This window comes from Natrix helvetica (assembly GCF_964273705.1).
Source record: "Natrix helvetica genome assembly, chromosome: 9".
Lineage (NCBI taxonomy): Eukaryota > Metazoa > Chordata > Lepidosauria > Squamata > Natricidae > Natrix > Natrix helvetica.
Window position 1 is genome coordinate 11,238,538 of NC_138560.1, and position 16,505 is coordinate 11,255,042.

The 16,505-nt window shown below is 43.8% G+C and overlaps 1 protein-coding gene across 3 annotated transcripts in view; it reads left to right on the forward strand.

Moving 5' to 3' along the window:
- The window catches only part of SDC3 (syndecan 3), an 86,394-nt gene extending 73,791 nt beyond the window's left edge, over positions 1-12,603 (forward strand). For all 3 annotated transcript variants that reach the window (XM_081962715.1, XM_081962716.1, XM_081962717.1), the window contains exons 3-5: positions 1,105-1,664; positions 10,894-11,158; positions 12,422-12,603. In XM_081962715.1, the coding sequence (XP_081818841.1) occupies positions 1,105-1,664; positions 10,894-11,158; positions 12,422-12,588 (992 nt within the window). In that variant the 3' untranslated portion in view covers positions 12,589-12,603. The remainder of the gene's footprint in view (positions 1-1,104; positions 1,665-10,893; positions 11,159-12,421) is intronic.
- Positions 12,604-16,505: the final 3,902 nt, after the last annotated feature.

A 16,505-nucleotide genomic window follows, 5' to 3' on the forward strand; every position in this document is an offset into this window, starting at 1 on the left:
GATGAACAAGTGGTAAATTGCACGGCATCGAAAAGAATGACTTGCGAGGAAGCAAGGAGATAATCGCAGCGCTATTATTCAGCTCTGGTTCTAAAAACCATGGAAAAAAAAATCAAAGCAGGTATTTTATTCCTGACCAAAATAGCAGGAATGCCCATTAAAAACCAAATTGGAGCAGTTGCCATGCTCTGATTTGCCAGCTAATATCCACAGTTTAATTTTCATTCAGTTCACAGTGCGTTGTTTTGAGTCATGCGTTGACTTTAATTATTTCAAAGAGATGGGAGTTTTTCAGTGGAAGCAAAAGGGATAGCAAAGCTGGGCACCATCAGATAGAAATTGAAGAGCAGATCTCTTGTAGATTGGGTGAGTGTTTTCCAGTACATCTAACAGAAAACTGGCATCCTTCCAGATTCTTCTAAACTACAACTCCGAGCACCCTTCACCCTTAGACATTAATTCTGTGTGGGCTATAGGGGGAAACGATGGCTTAATCCAATCTGGAGGTCTATCGTTTTCTCAATTCGTCTTATAAGATAGCTCTTTGTTGTATCTTGTTTCACTTGTGGTTGTTCTAACTAATAATATTAATCATCACCATCATTTAATGACCCCATAATTCCTTTGCGGCCCTCAATGAAATCGAGTCTGACACCCCTGATCTAGAGTCCTAGTCCTCAACTACAACAGTTCATTTAGTGACCGTTCAAAGTTACAACGGCACTGAAAAACGGGACTTACGGCCATTTTTCACAGTTACGACCTTTCCAGCATCCCCATGATCCTTGTGATCAAAATTCAGAGGCTTGGCAACTGGTTCATGTTTATGACCGTTGCTTTGTCCCCCCAAGGTCATGTGATCATCTTTTGACCCCTTCTGGTGAGCAAATTCAACCTGGGAAGTCCGATTCACTCAACCACCGGGTTGCTAAGTTATCAACTGCAGCGATTCACTTAACAAGTGTGGCAAGAGAGGACATAAAACGGGGCGAAACTCACTTAACAAGCGTCAACGAAAATGTTGGGCTCCATTGTAGTGGTCGTGAGTTGAGGACAACCCATATTGTTATTTTTCTAGATGAAGCTTCCTGTTCTCTCTTGCAGATTTCAAGCAGGACCCTGGACCCAAGACGGTTGTGCGGCTCACCACGGATTCACCCATCCTACGTGCTACCACCTCGGCTGTTTTGCCTCTCACATCTGTGCAACCAGTTGCCACCCCTTTGGCACCGCTCCCTACCGAGGAAGTTATTTCTGATTCAGCTACCAGCGGTCTGTACATCCCCAGGATTTCAGAAGCCCCAGCAGTCACCATCTGGAAAGCAGTCGGCGTTACGGCAACCCCGGCAGCCCGCGAAGTCGCTACGACTACGACGACTGCTTCTAGCATGGCTACCACAGCCTCCACCACAACGGTTACCTCTAGACCAACCACTGCCCTGAGGGACCTGCTGCCTGTGATCACAATTGTTGCCGTGACACAGTCGATGATGCTCGAAACCCCAACGACGGTGACTGTAGCCAGAACGGAAATTCCAGCTCCTCCCCTGGGGACGACCAGTGAGACAAAGGTCAGAGATACGGCCCAGCTCAGCACTTTGCAGGAACCAGACGTTACCACAGTGCCCCAGCCTCCCACAACAACACCCACGGAGGCTGCTCAGGTAGACCTGGAGCTAGGAAAGCATTTCAAGTCAGGCGATTTCTCTCAGTATGGTGGCTTCGGCATGCACGAAACCAGAGGTGGGGAACTACGGCTTATGACTTGTGGACTTCAACTCCCAATCGTGAACGGGCCATAGTTCCCCATCTAAGGCCATAATCTTTCAGGTCTAATGAATAGGATAGGATAGGATACAGGGGTGGGTTCCAGCTGTCATTCCTACCGGTTCGGTAGTAAAAAAAAAATGTTCCATGCGCGTGTGCATTTTCATTTGAAATGATCAGCGCATGCGCGCAACGTTAAAAATGATTGAAAATTACATTTTTGAGATGAAGACTGTTCTGCACATGTGCGGAACAGAAAATCAAGATGGCGCCGCTGATCATGGAATCAGTACGGTCACATGTCCCCCGGAGTTACTAACTATTTGGCCGAACTGGACCGAATAGGTAGGAACCTACCTCGGAGACGATAGGATAGGATGAGATAGGATAGGATAAGGAATAGAAGTATAGAATAGAATTATAGAATAGAAAATAGAATAGAATAGAATAGAACATAGAATAGAAAATAGAATAGCATGGAACAGAATAGTATAGAATAGAATAGAAAATATAAGTATAGAATAGAAAATATAAGTATAGAGTAGAATAAAAAATATAAGTATAGAATAGAATAGAAAATATAAGTATAGAATAGAATAGAAAATAGAAGTATAAATAGAAAATATAAGTATAGAATAAAAATATAAGTATAGAATAGAAAATATAAGTATAGAATAGAATAGAAAATATAAGTATAGAATAGAATAGAAAATAGAAGTATAGAATAGAATAGAAAATAGAAGTATAGAATAGAAAATAGAAGTATAGAATAGAATAGAAAATATAAGTATAGAATAGAAAATAGTATAGAATAGAATAGAAAATAGAAGTATAGAATAGAAAATAGAATAGAAGTATAGAATAGAATAGTATGGAATGGAATGGAATAGAATAGAATAGAATAGAATAGAATAGAATTCTTTATTGGTCAAGTGTGGACATACAAGGGATTTGTCTCTGGTACATACAAGCAATACGTGTTAAATCATGATCATAGTCATTGTAAAAATACATTCATCATAAATCATAAGATATAATACTTAGTGATAAGGAATAAGCTGATGATAAGAGTCCTTCTGATCTTTCTGCCTGTTTGTCAATCAATCAATCAGTCATCAGCCAATCATTAGTTTCCTGCCTTTCTTCCATTTTCCTGTCTTCCTCTCTTCCCTTGTTTAGAAACAGTTTGACACTGTTGGGCCCAATTGGTTTTGGAGCAATGGCTCTTAACATTGGTAGTGCCATTTCAGCAAAAACGTTCATCACTTCGTTGTTCCTTCAATGTTTGGTTGTTCCTCTGGAAAAAAAAAGTTATTTGGGGTGGAGTCTGCATATGCAAAGAAGGGGAAATAATTACAGGTAGTCCTCAACTGACAGCAGTTCATTTAGCGACCGTTCCAAGTTGCAGCGGCATTGAAAAAAAAGTGACTTATGACCATTTTTCACACTTAGACCCTTGCAGCATCCCCGTGGTCAAGTGATCAAAATTCAGATGCTCATATTTATGACGGTCGCAGTGTCCCGGGGTCACGTGATCGCCCTTTGCCACCTTCTGACAAGCAAAGTCAGTGGGGAAGCCAGATTCGCTTAACGACTGTGTTACTTACCTAACAATTGCAGCGATTCACTGAACAACGGTGGCTAGAAAGATAATAAAATGGGGCAAAACTCACTTAACCAATGTAACAACATAAATGGCCATATGTGGAGGACTACCTGTAGTGAGAGTAAGGTCATAAAGGGAGGCTACAGCCTTTGCTCCTAATTTCCTACAGTTCCAGCATTTCCCCAGATGACTCGAATGAAGAAGTTGAGGGGATGATTATCAGATTTTCCAGATGGCATCCCACTGGGTGGGATTGCTACTACAGTGCTACTACTACTACCCTAGAAGAGAGAAATAAAATTCAGATGGATGATTGGAGACGTGGGCTGAAAGTAACAGCTTGAAAGTTAGCAGAGATGGATATAAAGTTATTCACTTAGGAAAAAAGACATCAGTTGCAGTAGTACAGAAGGAGAGGTACAGGCTGGGTATAGTAATAGTGTGAAGGTAAAGGTTCGGCCTCCAAGCTTGTGGGTTGGTTTCCAGATGTTTTGTTACCAGGCTAGGTAACATCTTCGGTGGAGTTTAGGGACTGTCCGTGTCAGTGTTCTGTTTATAAGGGCTTCAGGTGTGGGTGTGTCTTGTGATGGGTCAGCTGTGAGTCGTCAGTGAGTCTTGTGATAAGGAGATTATATCAGGTCAAGGTCATTGGGAAGTGAACTACTTGTGTGTGGGGATGTTCTGGCCCAGGCTTCCCCAGCAGCACGAAGCCGAGCCCTCGTCCCGATAAACCCCTTTTATTTAATTGACAGTGAATTCCTCTCCAGCCAAGTCTTTCAGGATACTTCACAATGACCCACCTTTATCAGGCTTGGAGAGTGGCCAGACTGATATCTTTCAGATGCCGCAATACTTGGCAAGAATGCAGGAATGAACTAATTGTCTCCTGCAAACTCCACTCCCCTGTCGCTCCTCTTTTATTCCCTATGGGAGGGGCCATTCACCATCCACCTGTGGCCTTTACTCCCAAGTCGACCCTTGCTCTTTAACTGTTTCCTTCTCCTGGCAGCTCTGCACATGTGCACATCCGGAACAGGCTCCAGCTGTTTTTCTGCATCACTGATCTCCGATTTGAAGGCAGCTGATAACTATGGTCCCATCTCTGCCTCCAATGCAGAGCCCTCATCAGAGCCTTCCCCAGACTCCAGGACTGGCCCATGTTCCTCCCCAACCTCCTCACTGTCCGAATCTGCTGCCAGCTCCACTGTCTGTTGGTGGGACACAACAGGGGATTTATGTGAGTTGGTTGAGGGTTGGTCAACCCTCTGACTGTGCAGTTGATTTGGATTCTGAGGGGTTCGTAGGCTCGTTGTAAGTCAATGTGTCTGTTGATGGAATTGCTTGTAGAGTGCCAGTCTTCAATGAACTCACAAGCGTGGCAGGTGGTAGTGTAGCCAATGAGTTTTGTGTTGCTCCAATTGAACCGGTACTGTTCGATGCTGGTGTGGGTAGAGATGAAGGATTTGGGATCGGGGCGTTTGACTGCCAGCTGGTGTTTGTGGATCCTGGTTTTTTAATTGACGTGGTGTCTGTCTCGTGTAGAATGGGTTGCAGTGGTTGCCATTGATTTTGCAGATTAGTAATAGCGTTTGTGAAAAGGAACTGGAAACTAATCACAAGTGAAATGTGAGTCAACGGTGTGACACATTTGCTAAATCAGTCCAGTGCAGAGGGATAGTTTCCAAATCAGGCTTGTATGTGTCAATGTTCTTCATTGGACAAATTGTGCGTTGAATATTATGTCTAGATCTAAGCACCACATGTTAAGAAACATTCAGGGAAGGTGGAAGGAATACCAAGAAATGGCCACAAGAATACCCAGAGGTCTGGACTTTGAGGCTTGCATGGAGAAACCCAAGGGATAATAGCAATAGCACTTAGACTTATATACCGCTTCATAGTGCTTTTACAACCCTCTCTAAGCGGTTTACAGAGTCAACCTATTGCCCCCAACAATCTGGGTCCTCATTTCACCCACCTCAGAAAGATGGAAGGCTGAGTCAACCTTGAGCCTGGTGGGATTCGAACTGCTGAACTGCAGCTAGCAGTCAGCTGAAGTAGCCTGCGGTACTGCACTCTAACCACTGCGCCACCGCTGCTCTTTTATGATGGCTTTGTTCTAAAGGAAGATGGTATCAGCGGGAAGATTGTGAGAATGATTTACAAAAAATGTCTGTGGAGATTCTCAATCATCCAGGACGTGGTTGTCCCAAAGATGCTTTTCCAAAAGGCACGTGGACTTTCTTTGGTTTTCCTTGAAAACATTTCTCTCCTCATCCAAGAAGGATGAGAACTGAAGAAGCTCCTTGGATGAGAAGCGAAAGGTTTTCAAAGAAAAAGAAACACCAAGAAAGTCCAGTTGCCTTTGAAAAAGCACCTTTGGGATTTACAAAAGAAGTTATGAAGGAGGTCCTTTTTTTTTTCTGAGCCAGATTGCCAGAAACCAAATCAGCAACAGGAAGGCAGATTCCATGTGGATGTCAAGAAAATCATAAAGATTACTTCAGCAAAAGAACCAACACTGTGTGAGGATAATTAGCTCATCCTGACTAGATGTGCTCAAAGAGATATCTTTGGGAATGCTTTGAATTAGATCCTTGGTATTTAATCACTTGTGTTTCCTCTGTGAGTCTGTAAAATATACCACTCGTTAGCATGGAGAGGAAACATAATATAGAATTAAATTATGCATCTAAAGACACCTAAGTTACCTTCCTACTAGAAAACAGACTTTTAAAATTGATTAAACTAATTGGAGAAATCCCATTTCTGCTACGGTCTTCAAACACACATACAAACACACACAAACAAACACGCACACACACACCCCTGAGCAACCAGGAACCCCATCGGTGAAACCTGTAATTAACCTGACTAAAAATTTAGTTATTTACGTGAATAGATAATACTTTAATGTCTTATTCCTGTGTGTGTGTGGTCTCCATGGCAACTTAGAACAGGAATTAAAATATAAAACAATTGAATGAACTGTATCGCTAAAAAGGAATATGACGCGAATTTTAAAAAAAAAGAAGAAGCTGCGAACAGATCAAGATTTCATACTGCTAAAGTTTGGGAAATCAAGAGGTGTCTAAATGAAATGAAAGCTGTTGCTGTGTTAATATATTTATCAAGATCTATTAGGTCATTGGGATTCAGTGGGGAATGTTGGTGAAGCGTTATTGAAGGCATTAGCCCAGAACTGTGAAGACTCCGATTCTAGTTCACTTCAGCTGCTATTTCAGACGATATTGCAACCTATTTATCTTTGGATTCTCCAGTCTATTCCGTTGAGTGCAATCTCAAATGTCTGAAGATGGCCCTACTTGAACAAGCCAAAGTAATGAGAAAAATAAGGGGTCTTTGGTGTTTGGTTGACCCCCTTTGCAGCAGGGGTGGGATTCAAACTTTTTTACTACCAGTTCTGTGGGCATGGCGTGGCTTGGTGAGCATGACTTGATGGGCGTGGCAGGGGAAGGATACTGCAAAATCTCCATTCCCTCCCCATTCATGGGGGAAGGATTCTGCAAAATCCTCATTCCCTCCCCATCCCACTAACCTGCTTTCCAGCTCTGTTCTCCTGTGTAGGGCAACAGAAGAAGACCCCGCCAATCAGCTTGGACTCGGGAGGCAGAGAATAGATGGGGGCAGAACCAGCCAGAGGTGGTATTTGCCGGTCCTGTGAACTACTCAAAATTTCCCTAGAACCGGTCATAACTGGCTAAATACCACCTCTGCCTTGCAAACATTTCATTACCCAAACTAGGTAACATCATCCTCGCTACACCAGCATTGAGGATATTAACTAGTTTGGGCAATGAAACCCTTGCAAGAAAACCACCTGAGCTGAACAAATCTGAGCTACCAATATTCTCCTTTATTAATGAGAAAAAAATGTCCAGTTTCCTCAGGGTGATCCACAAGAAGAGCATTGTTGGAAACGTAAAACGGGGGCTTCCAGACCCAGCCATTGAGACAAAATACTTCTGGGACTCTTGTATCAATCGAAAAAGGGATGCTGAACTTGTAGCTTGGAAAGTCTATTACCCAAAACGTTGGTTAGCCAATCTCGCAGCTCTTCAAGGAGCCCTGATGTCAGCTCCAAAGTTCCTCCGAGGCAGGGGTCCCCCAAACTTGGCAACTTTAAGACTTGTGGACTTCAACTCCCAGAGTTCAACTCTATGCTGGCTGGAGAATTCTGGGAGTTAAAGTCCACGTATCTTAAAAGTTGCCCAGATTGAGGAGCATTGCTCTGGGTCAGGGTTGGCAAACTCGATTTCATTGAGGACCACATCTGGGTTGTGTTTGACCTTGGGGGGGATGGGATGGGCATGGCCAGGGTGGGCATGGCCAGCTTCATGCCATTCAATACAATACAATACAATAGTAGAGTTGGAAGGGACCTTGGAGGTCTTCTAGTCCAACCCCCTGCCTAGGCAGGAAACCCTATACCATTTCAGGCAAATGGCTATCCAACATCTTCTTAAAGACTTCCAGTGTTGGGGCATTCGCAACTTCTGGAGGCAAGCTGTTCCACGGATTAATTGTTCTAACTGTCAGGAAATTTCTCCTCAGTTCTAAGTTGCTTCTCTCCTTGATTAGTTTCCACCCACTGCTTCTTGTTCTACCCTCAGGTGCCTTGGAGAATAGTTTGACTCCCTCTTCTTTGTGGCAACCCCTGAGATATTGGAACACTGCTATCATGTCTCCCCTAGTCCTTCTTTCTCTTAAGCTAAACATACCCAGTTCCTGCAACGGCTCCTCATATGTTTTAGTCTCCAGTCCCCTAATCATCTTTGTTGCTCTTCTCTGCACTCTTTCTAGAGTGCAGAGAAGAGCAACAAAGATGATTAGGGGACTGGAGACTAAAACATATGAAGAACGGTTGCAGGAACTGGAACTGGAATTCGTGTCGGTGGTGGCTGGAGAATTCTGGGAGTTGAAGTCCCCAAGTCTTAAAGATGCCAAGTTTGAAGACTAAGAGACTATCATTGCCTTTCCTTATGGGAGAATCAATTCCTCAATCAATTACACATCGTAGCACTGTAGCTAGGACGTTTTCTAAGAAGGAGACAAAGAGGGGTGGGTGGGAAATCACATCAGCCAATAGATGTGGCACATCCCTGGATGAATTGTTTCAATCGCAGCCATATATGGCATCCTTTTTAAACAGTCTGGTGGTGGCAAATATGACAAGGATTGCTGAGGAATTTGATCTCACTCTATTCTCTCTTTGGAGAATAGAAAAAGAAGGAAAGGGAATGGTAGCGTTTCTTCACCATTGTTAACATATTCAAAAGCAGGGACCAGCTGTGTGTAGGTGGGAATAGGTTGAGGTGAAGGATGAAGTACAAGAACCAAGTGCCAGTGCCAACCAAAGTCCATGTGCCAAGCCAAGGATAAATCGGAACTGGGTTTACTCCCCTGGCTTAATATCTGCAGAGAGTCCCGGTCATCCAAAATGCAACTGGACTTTCTTATTTTTTCCCCCTTTGAAAATGTTTCACTTCTCCTCCAGGAAACCTCTTCAATTCTGACTGAACTGAAGAAGCTTCTTGGAGGAGCAGCGAAACGTTTGCAAGGGAAAAAAAAAAACCAAGAAGGCCCAGTTGCCTTTTTAATAAAGCCCTGTTATAGAGACGTGGTGGCTCAGTGGTTAAGACGCTGAGCTTGTCGATCGGAAAGGTTGGCAGTTTGGCGGTTCGAATCCCTAGCGCCGCATAACAGTTCTCCCGTTACTTGTCAAAGCTTCTGCCAAGCTAAAAATTTGAAAGCAAGAAAAAACCGCAAGTAGAAAAATAGGAACCACCTTTGGCGGGAAGGTAACAGTGTTCTGTGCTCCTTCGGCATTTAGTCATGCCGGCCACGTGACCACGGAGATGTCTTCGGACAGCACTGGCTCTTCGGCTTTGGAACGGAGATGAGCACCGCCCCCTAGAGTCGAGAACGAATAGCACATATGTGCAAGGGGAACCTTTACCTTTATCCTGAAGCTGCCATCCAAGCAGGTTCCTTCCCCTTATCCACTGGACATTTCAATCTGCTGATCTAGGCATCCTCTTCCTCCTGTTTTCCCAAGCAAACTCACAGGAGACTTTTTTTTCCCATCTTGAAGACTCAATTTGTGACAGGCATGGCTAAATACGGGTGGGGAGGTGGGGGGGCTAGTTCAAAAGGGATGGATCTCTTACTCCCCCTCCTGGCCAGCATCCCTAAAAGCAGCAGAGCTGATTCTACCAAGAAAAAAACAACAGTTCCTAGTGAAAATGGTCACCTGCCTGTCAGGTATCTCACCATCATCCCAGTGGAGATAAACTGGAAAAGCCAACTAGAAAGAAGTCATTCTGTTTTATCAAAAGTGCAAAGCTTCATTTGCGGGGAGGGGGGGAGAGAGTAGTCTTGCTGAAACTTTATTCTCATGTTAAATAGCCCTGGGCAATGCAATCTTTGGGTGGTGTGTGTGTGTGTGTGTGTGAGAGAGAGAGAGAGACAGAGAGAGACAAAGACACAGAGAGACACAGAGAGAGAGACTGAGACAGACAGACAGAGAGAGACTGAGAGAGACAGACAGAGAGACACACAGAGACACACAGACAGACAGAGAGAGAGAAAGAAAGAGACAGACAGAGACAGAGAGAGAGACACACACACAGACACACACACACACACACACAGACTGAGAGAGAGAGAGACCGAGAGAGAGAAAGTGAGAGACAGAGAGAGAGAGAGACACACACACACACAGACTGAGAGAGAGACCGAGAGAGAAAGAGAGAGAGAGAGAGAGACACACACATACACACAGACTGAGAGACAGAGAGGCTGAGAGAGAGAGAGAAAGAGAGAGACAGAGACACACACACACACACACACAGACTGAGAGACAGAGAGGCTGAGAGAGAGAGAGAAAGAGAGAGAGAGAGAGAGAGACAGAGACAGAGACAGAGACAGAGACAGACAGAGACAGAGAGAGGCAGAGAGAGAGACAGAGACATACACAGAGAGCGACTGAGTGAGAGAGAGAGAGGCAGAGAGAGAGAGAAAAAGAGAGAGAGAGATGGAGAAAGGAACATTCTTCTCCTACAGGAGAAGAATAGCCGAATTAAAGATGATTTAGGCTCATGACAAAAGGAGGAATACTTTGTTCTTTTTTCTTAGATGCAACCATTTCTTCATTTTGCCTCTTTTCCTCCTTCCCATAGAAAATGACGAATGCTTAACAGGCAGTGCTCATTTTGAGTTTTTAAGGGTCTCCTTCAAGGCTTTTCTTTCATCCCCCAAAAGAGTTGAAACAGCCTAGGGTTGAAACATTTGTTCCTCCTACTCCTGGATACTCCAGAGTCCATCTACAGATCCTTATATGCTGCAGGCCATCTATGTATGTCATCCTATATCTCAGGCCAACCCAGGTAGCGGACACCTTGCTCATCAACCTGGCTGAGTGCTGGAGAAAAAAATGCATTATTTCATTTCCCTGCTTTCTGTATTCTCTTTTCTCTCTCTCTCTCTCTCCCTTCCAGGCAGAACCCATGGAAACGACTCTTTCCACAGTTACAATGAATGAACTTGACGTTCCCATCAGTGGGGACTTCGAGATCCACGAGGAGGAGGAAGTAGCTCAGACCGAGCTCGGCAATGAAGTGGTGCCTCTGGTCACCCCTGCAACAGGGCCGGGGTTGAAAAAGAAAGTGGAACCAGGAGTCTTAGACAACACAATAGAGTCTGGGAATTCAGCAGCACAACTGCCCCAGAAAAACATACTGGAAAGGAAAGAAGTGCTCATAGGTAAGAAGTATTACAGATTGCCCATCTGGCTTCAAATCCGTGTTTGAAGGAGGGAATGGAATGGACTTTGGCTTCCTTGCATCAGAGCGCATGATGTGACTTTCCAGAGTGCTAAAGGCAAAATGTTGCCTTGAGGAATTTGCTGTATTGCATTGCTTAGTTGCCAGACTGATCAAGATTCAAGAGGCATTGTGTAGAAAGCTAGCTAAAAGCTTCTCCATTAATCCATGAAAAGACTCCCGATCTCCCTGGAAGGCTGTTAGAAAGAATACACAGAATAACAAGAGTTGGAAGGGACTTTGGTGGTCTTCTAGTCCAACCCCCTGCTCAAGTAGAAGACCCTTATACCAGGGATGGCAAACCTGATTTCATTGAGGGCCACATCAGGCTTGTGTTTGACCTTGGGAGGGCGGAGTGGGCATGGCCAGCTTGATGTCACTTGTGTCAGGGGGCGCCTGTGGTGGACTGAGTGCTCTGCCAGTGAAAATGGGCTCCTGGCAGAGGTGGTATTTGGCAGGTTCTGACCAGTTCTGGAGAACCGGTAGCGGAAATTTTGTGTAGTTCAGAGAACCGGTAAATACCACCTCTGACTGGCCCCAGAGTGGGGAGGGAATGGAGATTTTGCAGAATCCTTCCCCTGGAGTGGGGTGGGAATGGAGATTTTGCAGAATCCTTCCCCTGGAGTGGGGAGAGAATGGAGATTTTGCAGTATCCTTCCCCTGGAGTGTGGAGGGAATGGAGATTTTGCAGAATCCTTCCCCTGGAGTGGGGAGGGAATGGAGATTTTGCAGTATCCTTCCCCTGGGGTGGGGAAGGAATGGAGATTTTAGAGTATCCTTCCCCTGCCACACTCACCAAGCCATGCCATGCCCACCAAGCCATGCCCACCAAGCCATGCCACGCCCACCAAGCCACGGCCAAAGAACCAGTAGCAAACATTTTTGAATTCCACCATTGGCTCCTGGGTTCTGTTTTCAGCCGCAATGGCCTCCTACAACCCTCTACCAGCGAAAATGGAGCTTAGGGTTGGCGTGAGCTCCGTTTTCGCTGGCAGAGGGCTGCAGGAGGTCATCACGACTGAAAACGGAGCCTGAGCCACCCACCCACCCACCAACCTGTCCATCCATCCACCTGTCCATCCTTCCTTACTTCCTCAGGCTTTTACTATTATTAAAATTATTTTTTTTTAATTTTGTTGTTTTTATACAAAAGGTAAGCAGATACAAATCTCGCTAACTTTCCTTTCCTGTTGCCCCTTTGCAGCTGTGATTGTGGGAGGGGTCGTTGGGGCCCTCTTCGCAGCTTTCCTGGTGATGCTCTTGATCTATCGGATGAAGAAGAAAGACGAAGGAAGCTACACGCTGGAAGAGCCCAAGCAAGCAAGCGTCACATACCAAAAACCTGACAAGCAGGAGGAATTTTATGCATAGACTGGAACCTTTGAGTGCCTCGCCATCTCTTTCAGTCTCAATGCTGTCCTTTTTTTAAAAACAACAACAACAACAACAAACCCGTCTCTGATTCAACCCGTCTCTTTCTAATTGAGCCTATCAAGTTTAACCCGAAAGATCGAAGCAACCAACTGTTCTAAAAAGGGTTGCACATTTTTAGAAGGCAACAGAGCTGAGTCACATTCTAGCGCAGGAGATCCCGCGGGGAGTGCCGATGTGGGAGGACCCAAGAGGTAGACCTTTTCGGCTGTCTCCTGGAAGATCTTCTGAAATTAACAGGAAGTCCTGGATTCATACCTAACTCAGGACTACAGCACTAACCTTTTTTTAAAAATAATAATAATAAGTGGACACTTTTGGTTGTCAATACTTTCTGATACTCTTCAAGGCGAGGGTTTGACTTCACACGCTAGAAGATGCAATATTTGATAAACCGGGCTGCTCACGAGCCACCACCTCTTCCGACTGAGCAACTGTGTTGGGACCCTTGGGATTGCTTCCTTGAAAATGTCACCTGGTCTGCAAGGGCACTCCTTAACGCTCGTGTCTTGCTTCCTTTCTCCCTTCATCCCATCACCGTTCAACAGCCAAAAGACCTCAGATGCTACCTTTCTGTTGCAAACCCAGCCTAGGTTTCCAACTGAAGCTTGTGCCCAGATTTATTGGGATTCACTGTGACGTTAAACCTTGATTAGCCCGGCATTCCACATCTAGGCAAGAGGCTGAAGAGCATTTTTCTAAGATATTGATCGTCAGGAGGAGATGGCAATACCCCCCCCCCCTTTTTTTTTTAGAAAGTCAAGCCATCTTCTAAAATCATGTAGGGAATAGATCACATTTCACACATCTTGATGAATGGTGTGGTCATTTCTTCATTGGTGGGGGACCGGCGGGAGGTTTATTGGGGAAACCAAGAGTTAGAATAATGTGAGCCTAGTTCTTTGATTCCGTGGGACTCTGTAAATAGATGGATTTGAAAAAAAATATGAAATAAGTATATAGAGAACTTGAGTGGGGGAGAATCCTGATTCTTCCGAAGCAGTAAGTTGTCGAGTAACAGCAAGCATGCAAAAGAAACATTTCGGTCAAGTTTGTTAAGCAAGTTCATATTTCATAACAATGCAGGAGAGGTGACTGTGCTGACCCCAAAGAGTTATAAGGATGTTATAAACCCCCCAGTCTGAACAAAGAATGAAAATAAAAAAGGTAAATGAACCAGATAGATCATTGGAATGTTGGATGCCCTGCAATAAAATCCAGCAATGGAAAGAGCAGTGTTTTAACCTATGGGAAGGTGAAATCAGAATAACAAATCTGTAGTAATTGTTTTTTTGAGGGAAAAAGACATATGAATGATAAATGTGCTGTAATGAAGTCAGTGATAGAATGATCTTACAAGATGCTTGTTGCTCTTGGTCATTGATAATTCCTGTTGCAGTAATTGAATGTTGTACACATGCACCTTGAGTAGAATGCAGTGGACCAGATGCTGTGATCATATTACTTGTGGTTGTGAAGAAAGTAGAAAAAAGAGTTTTGCATTAACGTGCTCCTGACAAATACACATGGAGAAAAGCTGGGAATTACGTTTCACTTTTTAAACAAGCAAAGTTTAAAAAATATCAAAGGCGCAGATTCCAGCATCTGAAAGGTTTATCAAAGCCGCTGAAGGGAAAAAAAAAAGAGTGGTTTTTTTTTTGAACCATAGCAATTTTTTAATTGAATTTTCGGACCAATACAGTTAATTATAGTAGCAGTAGTACTAGTAATAAGAGCAGTAATAATGGTTAAGAACCAAATTAACGCATTCCATTGCGTTTCAACCTTTTTGAGTGAATTATATATACCTGGAAAAAAAAAAACTTAAACAGCACAAAAGAAAAAAAAAGAATGAAAAAAAATATATATAAAAAACACAAAACATTGTGAAAAATGAGTACGTTTCTATTATGTCAAAGTAATATTATTGTATGATGTTGATTCAAATTGTTACAGATTAGTTTTTAAACTTCCTGTTAAACCTGGAGCACCCTAAATCCTATTGTCCAATATTGCCTTTTCATTGCTACAAAAGTTGGAAAACTCACAAATTTAAAGATGTCTCCTTCTAGTAATATATCAGAACCACTTAAAAAGGAAAAGGTTTGATGTGTCCAAACCTTTTTTACAGATACAGAATGTTCAGCCTTTTGGAAAGTCCAGGTTAGTCCTCGATTTACGACTGCAGCTGAGCCCCCAAATTTCTGTTGCTAAGCGACAGTTGTTCAGGTCGCTTTGCCCCATTTTACGACTTCTCTTGCCACCGTTGTGAAGTGAATCGCCGTGGTTATTCAGTTAGTAACATGTTGTTAAGTGAATCCGGCTTCCCCATTGACTTTGCTTGTCAGAAGGTCGCAAAAGGGGATTATGTGACGCTGCAACCGGCATAAATACATGCCAGTTGCCAAGCATCTGAAGTTTGATCACGTGACCGGGAGGAGGCTGCCATGGTTGTTTTAGTGTGAAAAACGGTCCTAAGTCGCTTTTTTCAGGGCTGTTGTAACTTTGAATGGACACTAAGTGGACTGTTGTAAGTGGGGGACTAACCTGCACTTCCTTAACATTCCTAAGCTTGGGGAAAAAAAGAATTACTGTTCAAAATAAAATGAAAGGAATTAAAACACAGGGGTTAGTTAAAATCCTATCTCCCGCATAATATTACAATGATTTGAATGGGAAAACGGATAAAAATCCATTCCTTCTACATCTACATCTGGGTTTCCCAACCATGGCAACATGAAGATGCCTGGACTTCAACTCCCAGAATTCCCCAGCCAGCATCCGCTGGCTGGTGAATTCTGGGAATTGAAGTCCGGACGTCTTCAAGTTATCAAGGTTGGGAAACAGTGATCTATTCAGCATCTGCATGTTCATTTGCCCTCAAGTTCTCCAACATGTGGTTTAGAAGAATCTGAAAATAAAATCAAGACTTTTGGTTGATCGGGTAGGCCAGAGGTGGGGAATTATGGCCCTTTCATGATTTGTGGACTTCAACTCCCAGAATTCTTGGGCCAGCATGGCTGCCTCTGCTCCCAGAGACTCGTGGACTCCGAGACTTGTGGACTGCTGTGGACAGCCATAATTCCCCACATCTGTTCCCAGAGACTTGTGGACTTCAATTACTAGAATTTTGGCTAGCTCAGGAATTCTGGGAGTTGACGTCCACAAGTCATAAAAGGGCCAGAATTCTCCAACCCTGGGGTAGACCAAATGAGCAAAGTGAAAATGAATTTGTTACAGAGGTTTCCTCCCACGTGCAGAGGGCAAGGACCAACAGATGGAGTAGGAGCAATACCGTCAATCGCCCATCTCCTTCATGCAATTATTCTTGGGCATGTCTGAGTGGGCGGATGTTTGAACGGAATTTTATTGGCCTGATGGGTCCATTATGCAAGATGGTAGCCAGTGAACTCTCTTACCATATATATCTTCAGGCAGATCACCTGGTCTACACAAATATGGGAGGGAGCATACTGCTTCCCTTTCGCCTTTCAGACCCAATCCAGGAGCCTTCGCAAACAGTCGCTTTTATGACAAACAGCTGATGAGAGCTAAATAGCTTGAAATAGATCTATACTAGTCTCCCTTTATTTCTTTATCAGTAAAATGTAACACAAAATAGTTTGTCATGAAAGCCACTGCCTGTGAAGGCTCCTAGAGTGGGGCTGAAAGGCGAAAGGGAAGCAGTATGCCCCCTCCCATATTAGGGTAGACCAGGTAATCTGACAGAAGAAAAAAAAACCACTTAATTTCCCCCCTGGTTCAGCTGATAAAGTGAGGAGAACTTGTGGCTTAGAGGTTAATACAACTGCCTAAAATGCAAGCAGCCCAATATATATATATATATATATATATAT